General features: G+C 44.5%; 1 protein-coding gene across 26 annotated transcripts in view; it reads left to right on the top strand.

Annotated features, from left to right (window-relative positions):
- Positions 1-20,546, top strand: part of LOC106046624 (uncharacterized) — a 102,516-nt gene that overhangs the window by 65,870 nt on the left and 16,100 nt on the right. For 21 of the 26 annotated variants that reach the window (XR_010834666.1, XR_010834664.1, XR_010834662.1 and 18 more), the window contains 2 exons: positions 1,370-1,437; positions 6,581-6,692. Coding sequence is in view for 3 of the 26 variants with exons in the window: in XM_067004725.1 (XP_066860826.1) it covers positions 1,370-1,437; positions 6,581-6,641 (129 nt within the window). In the remaining 23 variants the exon portion in view is untranslated. Of the gene's footprint in view, positions 1-1,369; positions 1,438-2,594; positions 4,637-6,580; positions 6,693-20,546 lie in introns of all 26 variants that reach the window. The other 5 variants (XR_010834655.1, XR_007158965.2, XM_067004723.1 and 2 more) reach the window with 2 other exon arrangements.

Genomic DNA, 20,546 nt, shown 5'->3' with positions numbered 1-20,546 from the left:
AAAGACCCCAATTAATATGTTGTGCATGTATAAGATCTACAAAGAGCCCACTGTGTTCCTCCCCCCGCAACCACCACCTTCTCGTCCTGATCAGTGCCAGTGGAGAAGGATCTGAGCTACCAAATAATTGATTAATCACTTCAGCGGTGACAACACCCCTCTCCAAAAAAAAAGAGAGAAGAAAAACAAACACAGAAAGAGGCAACTGTTCACTAATTAGCTTGTAAATTACCGCTGGTTCCATCCTTCTTTTTACCTTAAAAAAAAAAAAAAAGAGAAAGGGTAGAGAAATATAATCCCCATCTTAATGTATATGTTGTCTTCATTTCTTTTGTTTTACTCTGGCATCCTTTACTAATATTAACCAAGAAGTGTGGTGTTTGTCGAAGCTGTGGCTGGCTCTGCCAGTTCGTTCCCCAAAGAGCTCCTATTTCCATTCCACTGGAGCTTATATTCCTTTAAATGTCTAGCGCAGCATCATTTCCCCCTTTCTAATACATCACTCTGCTGGAATTAGAAGAATCCAAGGTTATATCCAACTTCAAAGGTTTCCAAGTCATCATGATTTTAGTAAAAGTAGAAGACAGATCATGGAACAAGTCCCTGGCTTTTGAAGATAGGCATCATAGGGACCTTTCTCTCTCTGTCTCTTTCTCGCTCTCCCTCTCTCCCCCCCAACTTTGTACCTCTCCAGCTCTGAACGTCCCGCGCTAACGCAGTTTAATGATATGCAAATGAAATATGCATAAAACCATTCTACTGTATGATGATTAAACACTGGAGACATTAACAGCCGACGCTTCACTGTTTGACTATAATAATCTTTCCCGAACATCCACTTTGATTGCAGAGTTATGGAAACCCATAGCAGTTGGCAGAGAGAGAGAGCGAGAGAGAGTGTGAGAGAGAGAGAGAGAGAGAAAAGGAAGGAGAGATGCAGGGACGCATCACCCATCTCTGCATTTATCCCACTCCAGAAGACGTTTCCCCCCCTTTGTACTGCGTTCCTACTGCTGTCTTTTGTAATCCATCCATGCGGTCGCACCAGGGCGATTAACGGGAAAAAAAAACCTCTTTTCTCTTAATGTTTCAAAGCTCATTAGCCAAACGATTATTCCTCATTAACAGCGAAAGCTCATTCATTAAAAGAAAAAATATGCCCAAAAGATGCCAGCGCTGTTAATCCCGAGCCCTGTAGCTGGGCTGTAAATCCCATGCTAGTATTTTCCATGCAGAAGGGAAGCGCGCCAATCCACAAAAAAAAAAAAAAAAAAGAAAACATTTTGTGTGTTTTGTAAAATCCGCAAGAGAGGCAATTAATATTCCCGTTGTATGACTTTATTTTTTTGTCTCTCCCTTTTGTTTCCAGTGCCCTTGCCTGGCTCAGCGCCCGGTGCCAACAGAACACCTTGCAGGATCCTCAGCAACGCAGACAACGTAAGTAGCCAGATGTCCCTTGACGCCCTCTTCCAAAAGCCTCAAGCCCTCCGGACCCTGCAGAGTGTGTGTGGCTCTTTCCCTCGCTCACCCCTCCGGAGTGCCACCTGGGTTTCACAAGTAGCACCTTCCAAATCTCTCTGTCTTCAAGTTTGTGCATGTCTGTGTGGCATCCCTCCTCCTCCTTCACTCCCATAGTGGATCTTGCAAAGGGCTTCAGATCGGCCCCATTCATCTCCCTGGTGATAGCAGTGAATGTAGATAAATCTCTGACTGCCTGCTTGCTGCTGGAGTATGATTTTTATTTTGTCTTCTGTGTATACCTAGGTCAAAAAGTGGGATGTATACTTACACTGTGTAAGTGCCTGTGTGTATGTGTGTGTGTGTCTAAATGTGTCTCACCCAAGCACACAAACATACATCTCTCTGCGTGTGTATATGTGTGTATATTACATGCGTGCACACAAATATATATATATCCACACACGTGTATACTCAGAGATATACACACATATCTAGCACACACACACACACTCGCACATCTAATCTGCAATCATCTGAGGCATTGTGTGCATATGTGTATGTGTGTCCATACGCACACTTCTGTGTGTGCGTATGTGCATACACAGGCGTCTCTCGCTCCATCTATAAACATTCCCTCTCCTCCCAGCAGAGGCTGTATGCAGCTGTGATCCTGCCCTATAAGAGCGGTATTCCTTCCTTCCTTCGGCATGCTATTTGGAGACCTTCATGCTCCTTTCTCGGAGTCTCTCCCGAGCGCAGAATTGGCATCTTTCCCTGAGGTTGTCCGAATGGCAAATGGCATCATCTGTAGCCTGCATTCTTGCAGCTTCTTATGGCATTTCTCTCTCGATGTCGGCTACTCCCTTTTGTTTGTTGTTGTTGACTGGGCTGGGTGTGGTTGTTGGTTTTTTTTTTTTGGAGTTAATTGTAAATGAACCTGAATGGGAAACACGCCAACAGCTTGCGAAAAAAGAAAAAAGAAAAAAAAAGAAAGCCCCACAAAAACGCCTTCTGCTGCGACAGATGCCCATGTTGCCCCTGGCATGGAGAACGGGCACAAGGGGTTTGTTGTTGAGGTTTTTTCTTTTGCTGTTTTTATTGTTCGCGTTTCCTTTTTCCCTTTATTTTTAAAGACTCCAAGATGCCGGCCTCGGCTTGGAACAGAACGGTGTCATGGCGGAGACGACGGCCTTTGTCTCACAGGGTGTGAAAGCATCCGTTGTGCTGGCTCCACTGCGGCAGAATGACGTTTAAAGGGGGGAAAAGTGCTGGAAGTCAGGGTCGTGCCGTGCTGGTGGGGGAGCCCCGCTCCCCAGTAGCTGCGCGCGTCCGAGGAAGGGCTTGCAGCGGAAGAACCTCGTCTGTAATCCTGGCACTCGCGCCTTCGGTCGCTGCTCGCTGTTTGCTCCTGGGGGTCTGGATAATCTCCCTTAGCGTTACCGCACTGTCTGGCCCGCGCACAGGGCCCCCGTAACATATACCCGCCGCCGTTATCACACGGAACTGTGGCGTTGCCACTGAATGGATGGCACTGTGCCAACTCTTCTGCCATCCGCCCTTGCAGCTTTTTTTTCCTCCCTCCTCCCTCCCTCTCTCCCCTCCTCCTCCTCCTCCCGTCGACTTGACGTTAATTAACACACGGGTTAATTGATTTTAAAAGCTGAAGAATTACAGTTAACTTTTCCCACAGGGTACAGCCGCCAGCCGCCTGGCACGGCTCTGCTGCCCGTGCCGGTGCAGGGGGGCAGGGAAGAGCCCGCAGCAAAACCGCGGCGGGCTGAGGGAGGCTGCCTGCCCACGGCGGAGGGAGCCGGCACGCACCCGCCTCGTCCTTCCCAATATGTCACCATCATGGTTTGCGATAAACAATCAAAACAATCCCTCCCCTCTGCACTCCCGCCACCCTCCCGGTAGGAACGCAGGCTCTGCCCAAGTCGAAGCAGCAAGGCTTTCCCCCCAAAGGCTCGCGGTAACACGCCAGCAGCCAGCCCTGGCTGGATTTCGCACCGCAGGGCTCCCCGCCCCAAGCAACCTGGAAATGGCGAGGTGGGGAGTTTGAGGACTGCTGTCTTTTCTCCATTTATCCTGTTTTCCCGGGCGTTTTTTTGTTTCCTTAATTGGCTCAGATATGTCGCTTGGGGTGAGGAATCTCAACCAGGGGAAAGTTAGTTCATTGTAATTACAAGAGAAATAAACCATGTGAGGGCTTTGTTTTTTTGCGTTCGCTCTCCCTCGCCCCAATCTCTGCTGCAAGTGAGGGTGAATGACAGTGCAGTTGGGAGGAGACGTGGCAGTGCCGGGAACTTGCCGCTTTCACCTTCTTGCGCTTTCATTTTATTTCATTTTGTTTTTTAAAAGCATGAAGCAAGTGAAGCGACAAGAGGAATCCATTATGCAAATCAGGTCACATTTGCATAATGCCTCATGACTGGGATATGCAAATGAGTTGTATAATTTATGAGTGCCAGTGTCTGTCTAAAAGTGTTTCCCAGAATTTATAAAAAGTGAGACGTGGGGAGGGCAGCTGGGCTCACTGCCCTGCCAGGAGGGCTCTGTGCTTTCTTTTCAAAGTCTTCCTTCAGACCAGCAGCTGAAATGCTCATTAATGAGAAACAAGCCCCCCCCTTTCCACGCATTTCCCCTCATCTTGTTTTCTGTTTCTCGCCCCGCCAAGCCCCCACCTGCTCAACTCCGAACTTCTCCAGAAGGCGACCGACTAATGCACCAGAGCTGGGACTCCTCTGCAGCCAGGCAGCCCTGTGCAGGCTGGCTCGGTCCATGATTCACTCTGGATGGCTCTGTGGCTGCTACCAGCAGGAGAGACTGTGCCTTTCAGGCATGCTAGCTCTGTGGGCACAGCACGCACAGGGAGCAGTGCATGGACGCCTGCCTCTTGACGTGCATGGGGGGATTGCTGCTCATCCAAAACGCGCCGCCACTCATGCCTTGAGTTGGAAACCTGTGCCTGACCTTCCAAAGAGCAGCAAGGTCAGTGCAGGGGTGGCAATGCCCCTGGGAGAGACCTCAGGCTTCCTGCGTAGAGCAGGCAGCATCCAGTTTCAGCAATGAAAAGGTCTCTGGAATACTCTGGAAATGCAGGACAGGGGCCAAGATTGTTTGTGGTTTTTTTTCATTCTGCATGGTTGAAGATCTCAGGAGCACCAGGAGAATGCAGGTAGGCTCTCATTTCGTATGGGGATGCTGCTGCTCTGAGCTGTCTGCACAGGGAGAGAGTAAATAATAACAAACCCTGGCACGTGGAAAGCTGCAGTGTGACTGCGACTGCGGCGTGTCTTCGGAGCGTGCGAATCACAGGCTGTCCGGTCCCAGGCACCGTTGCGTGGGTGGCAACAGGGTGGTGAGTCCCAGGGCTGGGGCAGCTCGGTGGCAGCCCTCAGTTCTGAGTCTCAGCTCTGGGTCATCCTGAAATGGCTTTTGGGCAGGAAAGAATGGTTTGCTTTTCACGAGAATCTGTGTTTTGGGTTGTAAAACACTTGTGTTTGTCTCTTTGGTTTCAAAACATTTTTTATTGTGTTAGTTATATGAACTGATGAATCTTTAACTTGCAATCTGATTCAAAATAATGTGCATTTTCCTGTACTTTATTTAATAGATATATATGCATGTAGAGTACAGGTCTTGATTCTGACAGTGTGTGTTATACAAAACTTCTCCAATATAATGTAATGATTTCGTAAACTGTGCTCTTAACTGTGACTGTAGGATTTCTGGTGAGGGAAGATAAGTGGAGACTCTGCATTAGGTATAGAGAGGACAAAACTGGCTTGTCTTCTATCCTGACAGGCAAGGTGAGAGGCACCAGCCCATCCAGACTCCAAGGCATGTTTTGCTCATGACTTCTCCACTTTGGTGCCCTCCCTTTGCACTGGGGGGGAGGTGACTGTCCTCCAGAGCTGGTCCTCACTGTTGAAATTAGCAGATAAGTAGCTGAGTCTGACATGCAGCTTGTCCACAGCAAAGGGTTGGATCGGTGCCACTAGGAATACCTGGTGTGGCTGCCGAGGGCAGCAGGAGGCAGGCGCTTGGTGAGGAGACGTGGAGTTACAGCTACGTGGAGGGCCAAGGGCAGCGGAAGGGAACAGCGTGGTGGCCCTGGGCAGCATCCTGGCGCCCCGAGCAGGGGCTCTGGATGGGTGGCACTGTCAGGGCCACTTATACCTCCAAGTAAGAGTCCCTGCTTTATTCATCACAAAAGTTCCTGTAAATTGGAAAGGAAAGGAGATGATCTGTTTGCTTGTTAGGGTGTTTGGTGCAAGGTCAGAGGATTCCACACCAGGATTTTAGAGTTGTTCTCCAGTGGTGCCTGCAATGGCCATTCCTGCAGGGGCTGGCTGGCACTGAGGCCTGGGGTCACGGGCTGGGAGGAGAACCTCGGTGGCTGTATAGCAATTTGCAGGTGCTGCAATTCCACTTCTGTCTGGGGAAAGCCCACAGCTCCTTCTGGAAGGCTGACTCTGTGCTCTCATCTGTATGGGTTGCTGGCTCTGGTGCTCCCTCCCCACTACTGGTTCTAACCCATGTGGCACAAGGAGAATATCAACATTGCGGGCACAGGACCAGTGACGGAGCTCTCTTCTCCTTCTTGGGGCACACTGCACAATTCATGTTTCCCTACCTCACCTGCTCTCTCCCAATGCACGGGACTGCCCTGGAAACCTGGCACACCATCCCGACCTGCCCTGCTCTGCTGTCCCCAGGAGACCTGCCTGCTAGGGCACTCCCTCCCAACCAGTGTGCAGGGCCTTCTATATATGGATCACTTTTCAGTGTTTTCATAAAACCACCAAAACTCATGAATGCTCTCTTGTGTTCTTTGATGCTACTCTGAGGACTGGTGAATGCCCTGAGCTTTGTATTTAGGGATGAAAAAGGATCTTTCAGGTGGGAGAATGACAACTCATCTGGCATATGCACTGATGCTTCCACATCTACCAAAGATTTTCTGGCCTTTGTAGGTCATGTAACAACGGTCTGTAGCATGGCAAATCCTTCACACAGTATTACTCATTTATTGTCTGTGTTATTATTGAGGTGGTGTTTTTTGCCAGCTGAACAGAGTGCACCTTACAAACTTGTGTTTTCTTCCTGTGTCTTCCAGTGCTTGGCCTCTGGTTTCCCACCTGCTGCATTTGAAGGATTCCCTGCAGCCCTCTCCTTGAGACTTACCCAGGCCTTTCTCTGCAATTCTTGCTTTCTGTACCCTGAGGGAGGTAAGCCATCTGAAACACCAATCAAGCTGACTAGCAGAGTCATGCAAAATGGCACCTATTGTGCTGTTGAAATGGCTTCCTGACCTGGCATTGTTTAGGCAATTTGCTCTTCAGCACATTAATATGAGTGCTTATTATGTCTGCATTGAAGGCATCTAGTCTTCATTAAGAGGGACTTATTTGGAAAGCCATGTTTGCATCCTGATAATTCAATCCACACTTAGAATCATAGAATATCATGAATTGGAAGGGACCCTCAAGTATCATCGAGTCCAGCTACTGGCTTTACTTACTTTAAAGTAATGTTTTTGGTTGGCATTGGTGCAAAACTCAACCAGTCATGGAGGAAGTACATTTCTAGTGTGAAAGATGAGAAATATGAAGGGTATGTATCTCTAACCATGGTTTTCCAAATTACCTACTGTAAAATTTATACAGAAAGTAACAGTTGGACAAGTGGCACACAGTTCGCCACTTAGCAGCCCATCTCATCATTTTCCTCTTGACTTGTGTACTTCAAAGTCATCATAGGGAAAAAGACTGTTGTAATAGTCTTGTCTACATAAGGCCAGGATTAAACAAAGATTTAATGGACTTTACTGCATTTTTGTTAATTGAGGAGTTTGCAGTGAGGGACTTCAGTGACAATTCTCAGCTTTTCTATCCAAAGAGTACCCCTTGGGATTTTCCCAACAATAACGTCTAAATTGCAGAATCATGAAGGAGAGACGTTGCATAGCATACCTGTAGGATTTTTTGCTAGCCGTGGCTGTTCCAGGCAGGAGGTTGTTTTTTGCATGTGGGACTTTTGGCATCTCAGCTCTTAGGACAAGCAGAACACCTTGTCACAGAACATCCTTACAGACACAAAGACCACCAGCCACCTCCGTTGCCATGAACACTGACCATGCACTCGTACTGTGTTTTTTTCTTCTGTCCTTCAGTCACAATAATGCAAAGGAGATCTCCCTCTCGGCCCATAACAGTGGAGGTTCTCTAAGAGCTTTTGGTGGTGGGTCTCGCTGGAAGTTCAGCACACTGTATCACACCGATCTCCTTTATCCATGTGCTCATTCAGGGATCTCTAATAGACCTGTGAGCTGAGGCTTCTCTGAATGTGGGGGCCTCCCCAGCAGCATGGTTTAACCATGTGCTGACTAACATTATTTGTCATTATAATTTCCACCAAGAAGAGTTCCCACATTCAACATAGAATCCTTGTTTTAAAGAATCACATCTCTCTTGCCACCTTCCATTCCTCCAGTATGAATGCTGGTTTAAGCCATTAGAATACAGTAACAGATGGCCACCTGGAGCTCCAGTTCCTTCCTCACTGATCCTGAATAAGGCATGCAACATCAGCCAATGCTAGCCTGGGTTGCATGGATGCTTTTCATTTCCCACTCCTGCAAGTGCTGAGTTCCTTGACAGCTTGATCTATTGATGCCAACGTAGCAACCCATGTTCTGAGCTGCCAGCTTCATCCTGGCCTTTTTCACTTTTTCACAAGAAAAGTGAGGTGCAGACAAAGGTCTGAGCACTGCTTTCTGAACAGTTCCATGAAGGCATCAGTTTGCCAGCAACAGGCATCAGCCATCAGTGTCGCATTACCAGCCTTGGCACACCTGATGGATGTGCCTGACATAAAAAACAGCTTGTCTGCATGGGACTTACTGCCTGATGGTTGTAGATACCAACAGTTGTAAGCAAAGTGTGTAAAATCTTTAAATCTTTAACAAATCTCTCATTAATCCCAACTAAGTAGATTAAAGCTGACTGCAGGCTTTAAAAGGAAGCAAGTTGATAACTTGTAGGACAGAGAAAGTATATACAATGAAAAACAGTCAGACAGATAGACTGTAATGTGCAGTTCCGTTGTTTATAATCTAGATAAAACTAGGATGGCAGTCTGACCCCTGGACCTGGGTTCAAATGGAGCCAAAGATTCAGTGAGATGGCACTGTACAGTATGATTCTGTATAGAGTGGTTAAAAAATATCAAAGATGCTGCAGGCAGATATTGTCTATGCAGTGCAGACACAGGAAATGGAGTGGTTCTGTGTGAATGGTATCTTGAGAGAAACAAAGCAGGGTGCTAAAGTCCCATATAAAAATCAGGATCCTTCGTAGAATCATATAATAGAATCATAGAATGGCTTGGGTTGGAAGGGATCCTGGTTCTTTATCAGGGTTCAGCCTGATGTTAAGGTCCTGAATATCGGAAGGTCCTGTTTGTGGCCTCTGGTAGTCTGTCTACAGTAGTCGCTGGAACTGATCTGTATTTGTAATACATAACTCTGATTGGCAATGAAATGATTAAATACCGTAGCACAATAAAATTCAGCTGAATATTTACATTTTGCTCCAGTAATCAAAGGAAGGGATTTTGTAAGGTTAGACTCTTAGCTTAGACTCTTGGAGTGATTAGGGGCTTTTCTTCATTGCAACCATGTGTTCCTTTTCTAAACACGTATTCCCAAGTGTAAAAAGTCCATAAACATTACGAGCTGTTGGTGCCACAAGTACAGGTGAAAGCTCTTCAGCAAAGGCCAGCCATAGCTTTATAAACATTCCTACTGTAATTGACTGACATGCTCTCAGCTGGTGCTCTCCCCTTTGCTCACCTGTCCGCCCACCTTATTTTCCTGCTCACTTAGTTGTCTCTGGCTCTATACCCAGGGCCATATACCATCTGTCACTCTTTTGCCTATTTTGCCTGTTCTGGTGTCTTGTTTCGGTGATGCCTACTTTCTTTGCTAGTTCAGTGATTTGGTTTTCTCAGTCTTTGCCGTTGACTCTCATCGTGGTGCTGTTCCCAGACCAACAATGACTAGCACAGTCTGCTCCAGCATCGGCATGTGTGTGTTTCAATGGTAACACTATGATGACTGGTGCTAAAACTGGCAGCAATACCTGCTGCTTCTGTGGTCATATGGCTGAATGGAAACACTGATCTCAGCTCCTGAAGGTGCAAGGTGACAGTCAGGTCAGTGGCAGGTTTTCTGAGTTCAGTGGTAAGCAACAGAAAGCAGGATGCAGGATAAATCTTCTGAAGGGACAAATGCTGCTTGATCAGCAAAGCCTGAATGAGCATGGGTTCAACAACAGAGCCCTTGGCAGTTTTCCCACACTGGCAGGTGGTGTTTTCCTCTTTCAAGAGCAGCTGAAATTTGAGGGTGCTTTGTGAGCTGGGCAAGTGGTCATGTCCCTGTTCTCTACTCACCATGTGAGATGGGCAGAACAATAGATTTGATAAAGGTAATTCAGACCGGGCCTTCACCGTGCAGTTGTAGTTCTTCAGTGGTAGAAGAGGATATTGTACTTAGGATGTGCTGAGATCCACTCACCTTCCTTCCCAGATAGTCAGCTTTCTCACCCAGCAAACTGCCTAAGGGTGCAATAAGTAGGTTAATGCTTGCTTTAGGGTTAGCCTGAGGGTGAGAGTTCCCCACAGGCACAGCAGAGTTGTGTTCGTTCTGTGTATGTAAGTTCATGCACGTGGAAACCTTCACGGTGAATACCTGCTGCTGCCATTTAGTTGTTTTATGTCCTTCCCTCCTCATTTCTGTCACAGCAGTGGAAAGCTGCATAACTTTGTGGCTGATAACTGAACGGTCCTTTTACATACCAGTTTGCTTCTTGTGTTAATTTGGTGTTCAATGATGCCTTGAGTCACTCTTGAAAAAAAAATAAATAAAATAAATAAAGGAGAAAAAAAAATCAGTTTTGACTCTTTTGTTTGGAAGCAAGTAGAAAGAGCAAGGTCCAAAAACAGAGAAACAGGAAACAGAAGCAATTCAAAAGGTGGCAATTACATCTCTGGGTATGATTTGCATGCTGCAAACATTAATATATTATAACATGGAGAAATAGCTATTGCTTTGTCTCCTATTTCCAATACACAGCACGTGTGCTAGGTTCCTTCACGGTTCTCCAGTCTCAGAATGTGGAGCACAAGCTATAGGCAGCTCAACATCTACTTGAAGAGGGTCAAGAGAGCCAAAGGCATCTCTTTTTGGCTTTGAAGCCCCATAGCTCAGATCAAAGCAGGCAGCAGTAATATAGCTCCCAGAAAACTGATTAGTTCTTTTGTGTCATCCTCCAGCTCCCAGCCTGGGGGGTCCCTCTGTGGTGCTCTCCAGGGCTGAAGGAGGGGTGCTTGTGCCCTGTGGGTGCTGCAGCACATGCATCTTCTGGGAAGAGCTACGGGAGAGGCAAACATACCTGCTTGTCTCAGAGGTTCTTTGACTTGGTCACTTCTTGCCTTGCGCTTGGAGAAAAGTGACCTTGAGCTTAGGCAGTAAGCTTCAGAGCAGTGTAGTTGTTTCTGTGCTCAGCTCCTTGAGCAGAGCATGGAAAGCCTCATCCTGCAAGAAACCCTGTGTGATGACAAGCTGCCTGCACTGCCGGCACCTCAGCAGTGACATGTCTGAAGTGGTGGTGGTAGAGGACTCTTCAGTGGTGCCCAGCGACAGGATAGGACGCAACAGGCACAAACTGAAACACGAGAAGTCCGTCTGAATATCAGAAAACACTTTTTTTACTGGGAGAGTAACGGAGCACTGGAACAGGCTGCCCAGAGAGGCTGTGGAGTCTCCTTCTCTGGAGATATTCAAAACCCACCTGGATGTGATCCTGTGCAACGTGTGTTAGGTGACCAGGAAATGTGCTAACAGGAGATCATCCAGGAAGTCGCCAGGAAATGTGCTAACAGAATTCAGGCAAGAAAGCATGAATTCCAGTGGCATGGACAGTGGGCAGCATCTGGCACAGCTTGCCACGCGCTCAGACACTGCTCTAGGGTTGGTTGGCCAGCTCCACCTGCACACTGCACAGGCAGAGACCCAGCCAAGCACAGCAGAAGGTTGCAGAAAAAAAAATAGACCAAGGCTTCAGAATTTTCTCCCACAAAATGCTGAAATGACTACTGAATTGTACTACACTAGAGTATTTAAGACCTTTTAAAATAAAGCAAAGAACAACTGTAAGCACACTAAGTAAACACCAAAGCACAAGGTGTGAATGTCCGGTTGTGCTTCTCAGACATGCATGCAAACATCCAGAAAGTGCCAATATCAACATATTCAGTAGGTGCAGGGAACTAAGTCACCAAAACAGGGGCTGCTCAGACCTCCCTCTCTGCAGAGCAATAGTCTGCCCCTTCAGAAAAGATAAAAAAAAAAATAAAAAATCCTGTGGACTTTTGCAATGGTTTAACCTTAGATTTTCTCTGTGTATTTGTAAAACTAAGAAATTTCGATTTTCTCTGTGTTTTTTTCTCCTTGTCTTTGATGCTTCTTTGAGGCATCATCCATATTAAAATCTGAATTGTTTTTAAAAATGAATTATTTAATTCATGGTGTAAAATCCTGTCTAAACATTCTTATCTCCATTTAAAAGAGGCATGCATTGATTAATTACCAAATTAAGTTACTCTGAACCCAAATTAAAGAGTTTGCTCTAGATGTTGCAGCAGTTAGACTAAATAATTTTAAACTGATTTGCAAGTGATGCTGTTTTTACCTCATACAAGACTTTGATTTCAATTCTGCCATGCTTATATGCTTTTCCTTGCATCTTTTTTCCATTTCTCATGCATTCTTCCAGTTTCCTGTCTCCTGTCCTCTTTTCTCACCCTCCAATGTTGTAGCTTTTTTTTCTTCTTCACTTCTCCCTTTTTCTGCACTGTCACTGGCAATTTGTTTGTGGTCTTCTGGTCTGCAGATCAGTGTACGTGTGCTTAAACCTAAGTATTCAAAGTCAATTTACCATTTAAACTTTAATGTTTGAAGCTACGATGTTTAACTTGAATGTAATATTACCTTATGCTGTCACATAAAGTTAGTATTGACCTTTTCTATTAAAAGACTCTCTTTTTGATGGCTTGCCACTTCTTTACCCACATTAAAAATGATATTTTCTATGTTCTTTTTTTGTCTTGGCATGATTTTTTGGGGTGATTTCTTGGAAAAAAAAAACATGAACACTTCTTCAAAAAATGAGTTTAATAGAAAAAAAAAATGCATGCCTTGTTCAAGACTGGGGGGACACCTTACAGATATTTTCTTGAAAAACTCAAAAGCCTCTGTGCTTCATGTAAAGACCTCAGTATTTTTGCCAGACTATTTTAGCAAGGTGCTCCACTTTGCCTTTAGATTTAGCCTTAACTTAAAAATTTCTTATCCTCCCATCCTGCTGGCAATGCCTGGGATTCTCTCTTGTCTCCATTCCCTGTGTGTGTACTCTATCCTCATACGAGCACAGTAGTACCACACCCTGCCTGCATTCCCAGACTGCAAAACTTGGTATGACTGGGCCTTCATGATTCAGTTCAGCCTTTTTGTGCATATACTTTATAATCTTATTCTCTGATTATATGCTGCAGCAGTTAGCTTATGGATTGAATATTGCTTTCTGAACAGATAAAATGTATAGTAGAGATGCTTGCAGTCTGTGGGACTTCTCACCCAACTGTTGTGGAAACCTGGAAGTGTTAATGAATGACAGACAGCGGCTTGGGAATTGTGTCAATGGGGGTTTGCTTTTAGCGACAGGTGTGGCCACAGGCTTGTCATGTTACTAGAGACAATAGAGAAGCCAGCCTCAAATTGTGCATTCCTTATCTCCAAAGTTTTCAGCCTGGAACATGAAGGTTTTCTTTGTAGAATTGCTGAGTGCTCCCAGTTTTGCTCGGAACACACGAAACACTGTAAAGTTGGTAAATGCTTCACAAATCAGAACCAGACCCTTGAAATCAAGCACCTAAAATTAGAGGTCATCTAATGCATGAATCCTTCTCTGCGTCAGTTCTGTGTTTTTAAAGTGAGGGTAATAAAACTCTTTCCTCACAGGTGTGCTAAGATTAGGTAATCTTCCTGGAGAATTTAGATAGTAATGAATGTTGCAGAAAATCCCACAAGGAGACTAATAACAATGTTCTATGTGAGGTTTGAAAAGTGTGCAGTAAATGCATGTTGGAGCCACACAGTAATTTGTGAGAGATAAAAGGAAATATTGACTGATTACCTTTTCTGTGTACATTATCCACCTTGTGAATGGATGAGTCCAGGATAGTATATGGTCGTTAGTTGGAGTCTATCATATGCTTATACAGAAGGGCCCAAATTATGCTGACAACCTAAATTATATCATATCCAATGTTCTAATAGTATCTTGTAATTGTAATATTTTTTCTAAAAAAAGTTCTATTCTAGGCACTATTTTTAAATTAAGAAATGAAACCTTTTCTTGTGCATGCTTCCACACTTAGTCCAGCTAATGAAAACTGCAAGGGTGAGGCATTCTTTGAAAGCCTTCCTCAGTAGTTAATGTTAGCAGAGACACCAGAGCGTTCTCCTGGCTATTAATCTACAGATAATACAAGGTCCATTTCTTAAGTACACACAGAAAAGGAGAAGAAGAAATACTGGCTATGACACAAAATGAATTGTCTTTCTCCATGCCCTTGTAACCTAGGGCATGTAGTGCAGTCTGCCAGCCATTGCGTTACAGATTTAAAAGTGCTGGAATCTCTCAGTTCTTTAGCAGGTTGCCTGATGGATTGGTGAGTAATGTACTTGAAGAGTGCATTACTAAGCCCCAGACTAATGGCTAGCTCTTGCCCATGGCTTTTGCTATAGATCATTCATTGTACTATTCATAAGCTCTCTGCCAGTCTGTGTCTGGCACTTGCGCTGCTGCTGTTAACACCATTTTCCTGATGAATTCTGCACAAACATCCCCCACATTTTCAGAAAGCAGGTAGTAAACAAGAAGAAAAGAGTGAGTCATAGTTCTCCAGCAATTCTCCTCATGCTCTTTTGGAAGACATGTAAAGGATAAGCTGATGGACATGGTACTCATTGACTCAGTATTACTTAGGCCTGTAAAAAACACCTGGGTTTTTGCACGCCTCAGGGCACCTTGCCATCCTTTAATGAGGAAGTTTGCTTTCCTGAGAACACTGATGTTCCAGATCACAGCGAGTAAGATAGAAAGGCGACTGGGTTGCTGGGCATGGCTCTTCATAAAGGAACTAGTTAGTTTCTCTGACGTGTATTCTGCTGTGCTAGAAAGAGATGCCTGGAGGTAATTATCAAGTTTTGGCCATTGTGCGAGTTAAATGAGGTCCAAGCTTCACAGAAAAGCCCATGTTCAGGGCTGACTTGTGGGCTGGCTTTGGTGAACAAGGCTGGTGTGTGCAGAGGTCTTAGGAATGAAAGTTGTCCTCTTTCTTTAGACTCCAGGAAAACTGCCTAGGAGCTGTGGCTCCCTGGTGTGGTTGAAACTAGCTCGACATCTCCCAGCTCATTTCACTTGGAGCATGGCACAGCCACGTGAAATAGCAAGCCAGTCAGCTATCTGCTTGAACCAGTGACCCAGCCTAACTCCTGATGTTTGAGCTATCCAGGACCCTTTCCAATTCCTGAGTCTGGTAGCTTTGCTGGTAGAGAAGGTTTAAGCTTTGCTCTGTTATTCTGTGTTCTTTGGCTTAACATTTTTGCAAGTTACTTAAAAATAAACTTCTACAGTTCTTTATTAGTGTATTCCTGATGAGCTTATGAAAGGGATAAAGTCTTCATGCTAAGGAATTTCTTTTACAGTAATCATAGTAAACTTTACTGCTTAAACTGCACATCAGAAATAAAATTGTAAAAACAATGCAGATGAGGCAAATTATCCAGTAGACAGCAAGCTATGGAACTAGAAATAGCAAACTGAGCAAGAAACACTTTAGATTTTCTAGTTTACTCCACATGTAAGAATGTTGTGCATTTTGAGGGGATAGTTGTAATGACATCAATGCATTCAGGGTGATAGACATTTTATTCTTGTATAGAAAGACCTCTTTTTACAAGGCCTATTTCTCTGTATGTACTTCAAAAACAGCTTCGGCACCTTTTCATTGCCCCAAGCAGAAAGCGAATTCTGGTTCTTTGTAGTATGCACATTAATTCAACAACCAAAAGTCTCAGGGTATTTTGCACACAGAAACAGGTGGAGGATGCAAAGGGTTTCAGACAAAGACAATGCTGCTGAAAAAAAAAAAAAAAGAAAGAAAGAAAAAAAAAAGATTATAACATAAAAACAAATTCCCAGTGAGTATTGTCAATCAGCTTATTTGCATGCTCTTTTGGAAGATGTTTCTGGTAATAAAGCATCATCAGTCTGTTATTTCTCTTGACCAATCTTTCTCAACCTCCCTATAGAAAATCTTGTAGTGGCCTATATTTAACTGAGAATATCCTCTGCTTGTATCCCATCTTCTGGTTTGACTTTTCTTTCTTTAACAAGCACAACAGCATGCTGCTCTATCTTCAAAGAGGAAATTAATTCCGTCCGCAAAAGGGTCAAGTGCTAGAAAGTGCATAGCAATGCAGTTTGCATGGCAGGATCCAGGAGATATGATGCTAATAAGATTCTAAGATGAGAACAGCAGACTGGCTCTAGGGATTCAGATGAAGGGTTCTGTAAATTTTAAAAGAAATGGTCTCCAAAAACTAATGATGTCTGCTTTCCAATTCATTAATAATGTGGAGCGGAGAGATGGGAGTGAGAAGCAGGCCATGCTTTGAAATATCAAAATGTAACAAGGAAAAAAACAGTGAGAACTCATCTCATTGGGGTCATAAAGCTGGGAGAAACAGGCAGGCTGCAGGGAAACATAGTGTCAGTGCCTAGAGGGAAGGAAATTGCACTGTATGTTCTGCTATGTGTAATTTATGCACAGACTCTTTGCCAATGTTGATGTAAAAAATTCTATGCTGAAAAAGATGTTGCTGTATTGACAGAGCTTTTTCAATGTTCTTGTTTAAGGTGACTTACTACCTGGGATGTCTGATGGATTTTAAAATGTATCTGAATTGTCTTAGCATATTTACAAATGACTCTTTGTAAACCTTCCCCTTCACCTTTTTGCATTACATTCACGAAACTGAGTAACAAGAGCCTGAACCTTGTTTGTAGTTAATAGTGGAAGAAAACCCCTCAGGCAAAGCCTAATGAACCAAGAGCAATTCTGAGCTTTCCTCTGTAATATCTGGAGAGACTGTGCCTTTCCAAGGGCTGCCTGGACACATCGTGTGACCTTGCTGCTTTACATCATTAAAATTTCCCATTACTGCTATAGTGTTTGCATGGCGGTGCTATTGTGCAGATATTATGCTGGAGTCTCTCCCTTATGCATGCAGAGTTTGCAGCTAATAGAAAATGTCTGTGCTTGAACAGTTTCCAGAGTGGGAAGGTGTACAGCAGGAGGATTTAGCTCTGACTTTTATTTTGACAAGGCTATTATGATTTGCAGAGTGAGGTTAAGGTTTTCCTCCTAGTTCCTCATTTTTTTCCATGTCCTATTTTCCCATCTTGCCTCTAAACCTCCCATCAGCGAGGACTGGTGAGGTTCTGGGGAGCCCTTTCCAGCAGTGCTCAGGTGCCAGCCCCATGCCTGCAGAGATGCTGCTGCAGGACGCTGCTCCTGCTGCTCCGAGAATCGGCACACCCCAGGTGCAGCCGGGACCTGCCACAGGTGCTGCACTGGCCCCCTCATCCTGGGCACTCTGCTTGGCCCAGATGTTTGACAGGGTATTTTTGAACCCTAGTAAGACTGGCCTCCTTTGTTTGCTGTATTTTGTTTCCCTGACACTTTTTTTCTTGTGGTCTGCTTCCACAGTTTCCGGGTCCCATCTGTTTTCTTAAGCTTTAGTCACGTTATCTCAGCAGCAAGTCATTCTCAAGACAAGTGATTTCTCTCAGGTACACAAGCAGGAGTTCAAAGGAGCATTTAATAAGTGGTAGTGCATGCTTGGGATACCCTGTCTACTCAGAAGAGCAGTCTTCACAAGGGCTTCTGCTGAGCTGCAGAGGCAAGCGGCGCAGCCGAGAGTCTGGGATGTGGTGGTCAGTCTCTGGGAAACAGCTCACAGCATCTGGCCAGGAGGATGGAGATGAGTTTTGTTTTCTTGCTAAAGTCACAGCCATGGAAGTAGGTGAAGTGGGGCTCTGCAAGCGTGTTCTCAGAGCAGGTTTCCCTTCCTGTGGTTATCAACACTTTGTATTTTTTCATCCAGGTACCACGAGGTCCTCAGTATTGCCAGGTATTCTCCAACTGTTCCTACAGCAAACCATGAATGCATTGGCACTAACTGCAAAAGCCACAGCCCTCACCTTTGTTTTTTTTCTGCATATTCGTGGTCTCCAGTGAACACAAATCAGCCCAACTTTACAGGCCTTCCCATGAACTGCAGGGATGATATAGCCATGTGTATCAAATCTTCCACTTTCCTCATATTTATGTCTCAAATGCTTCCTTGGAGAAGAGCTGAGGAATTTATTTCCTCAGGAAATCTCAAGATCAATTGATAACAAATTTCTTGAAGGTTTTCCAGTGAAGTTCCTGCTTGTTATTCAGTTTCTCAGCACAAGGTCACAGAATGACTTGCCTGCAGCCACACAGTCGGTCAGTGGAGCAGGCAAGTTCACAGCTGCTTCAGTGGAGATACAGTTGTGTACATCGGGACTGTCTTATGGCATTGGTAAAGATATAAAAAGCAGCTGGTTTATGGAGGCCTTTTTTGTTGATGTTCTTAATGAAGACATTTAGCAACCAAGTTGATTTTTGTCAGAGATCTTCCAACAGAAATCATTCTGGATCGGAACATGGTGGTAACATGACCATAACTACCAGGACCTTGGCATGAGCAGTTATTTTCTTAAGGTCTTTGCTTGTGGTGAAGGAAAAATGAGCCAGCATTCCAGTGTTAAATGTAAAGATTTCATAAACCCAAATTTCCTGAGTTCTGTGCCCAAACTGGACTGATGTGTGACGTCCGTATCACCCTGCCAAAGTTATGCATTTCTTTCTGATTTGTATCAGTTTGTTGCTGACTGTTTTTTCCAAACCTTTATCTGAGAGATGAAATAAATACCAGGGTGTTGGTTTTTTTTGCTGGAGGAGAAAAAAATTCAAGTTTTCTGTCTTCGAAACCTAAAACTTCTGTTATAAATTGGGGACCTACTGCTGGACATATTTCACAGTCTTCCTGAGTGACAAGAATGTCCTGTCCTCATCAGCCTGGAAGAGCCTAAAGAAGAGCTACAAATTGAGACATCTAAGTTTCTGCAAATCTAGGAATGAGACACCTATAATTGTGTCACAGAGGTTACAAACAGCCTGTATAATCCTTTTGAAATGCAGTAGGAAGCTCTAGAAACCAGTGAACTCTAATATTCTGGGTGTTGCACTGGAACCTGTTCTTCAGGTGAGAAGCCCTGCTCTAGGTGACCCTGCTTGAGCAGGGGGGTTGGACTAGATGATCTCTGGAGTTCCCTTCCAACCTCAAACATTATGTGATTCTGTTTCTTTCCCCCTGTGCTGTAGTTTCCACTGCAGCACACTAGTTTTGTGCTTGCATTATCAGTTAAGGTTGTATGCATTCTTTGTGCGTGCGGCAGACAAAGTAGACGAAGATATTGCAAATAATACCTGTGATATTAGTCTCGTAGCACCCTGCTTATAGAGAACTACAGTCATGTTTCTCATCTTGTAGCTATTCTTTGCAGTCCAAAAGACTTCCTCTCATGGAATAATAATCCTCAGCAACCCCAAATACACTGTCCTGAGCATTTTAAAATGGCATCTCTAATTAGAGAAGACATTTCTGCATCTGTGATGCTGGAAGTCATCTCACACACTAGTGACATCACCTGTAAGCTTACTGTAGCAGAAACCAGGCTTACCCTGCCTGTCTCACATACCCTCTGAACTGGCAGAAGAGACACTCTTTGGTCTGCAGTTAGGCATTTGATTTAGTTCTGATACACAGCTCCTTGCAAAAGTCAAGGTTAGGGAAGTACCAGCTGTTTCACTTCTGTAAGCAGATAGCTCCTGCCCTCCTTCACCAGGGCTTAGCTGTTAGGAGCATGAGACATTTCAACAATTGCCTCTGCTGCACCTATTTATAAAGCAAGTTCTTCTTGCATGGCTATAGGGTAACAGAAAAGCAGGGGAACAAGAAGAACATGAAGAACTGTTACCTATCCATCCTCATATCCTCAAGTGTGCCATTCCTGACAGGTGTGGTATATAATCTAGTAGTGAAGGCTTCTGAGGATGGAGATCTCACGAATCTGCAGCCTGAAACAATGAATTCCAGTTCTAATTATTCTTTCCTCTAAAAATCTTTTCCTAATCTCTTACCCGATATAATTTAAGACCATGACTATTTGTGCTTTCTGTTGCTGGCATGGGGAAAGTATTATAATCTCACTGTTTGCAGGAGTCATGTTTATATTTTTTTGGAGAGAAAATTCCCTCAGTTGTTCTTTGTTCAACCTAACCAAATGAATTCCTTCACCTCCTGCCTTAGGGGTCATGTTTCCAGATCTCAGTTCATTTGCACCATTCACCTCTGGGAATTTTCCAGCTGCTGCACTAATCCTTTGAAGTGCACTGCCCTACACTGGGTACCATGTTTCAGCTGGGGATCAAGCAGGAGGGTGACATCGCATGCCGTGCAGGCTACATCCTGTTCATTCATCCAATATAACATTTTATTTTTTCACAACACTGCAATATCATTAGCTTCTGTTTATATGGGTCCACATTAGTACTAGTCCCTTCTCAATAAGTCTGTCACTTTAGTGTGTGCCCAATAACCCATATTTCATGTGTCATCACGTAATACGCAGGTTGGAGATAAGAAATCCTGCATTAAGAGGAGATGAGCAGTGGGATGAACATGTCTACACCCTTCAAGTTCATATAGTGTGTCAGGATGTAGGAGTGTCAGGCAGGAAAGATTTATATAGGCTGAGCTGTCGACTTATAGAGACTACTTGTTTCATCACAGAACCTTG

This window comes from Anser cygnoides, chromosome 12 (assembly GCF_040182565.1).
Source record: "Anser cygnoides isolate HZ-2024a breed goose chromosome 12, Taihu_goose_T2T_genome, whole genome shotgun sequence".
Lineage (NCBI taxonomy): Eukaryota > Metazoa > Chordata > Aves > Anseriformes > Anatidae > Anser > Anser cygnoides.
Note: the sequence above shows the minus strand (reverse complement) of the source record. Positions and strands in the feature narration are given on the sequence as shown.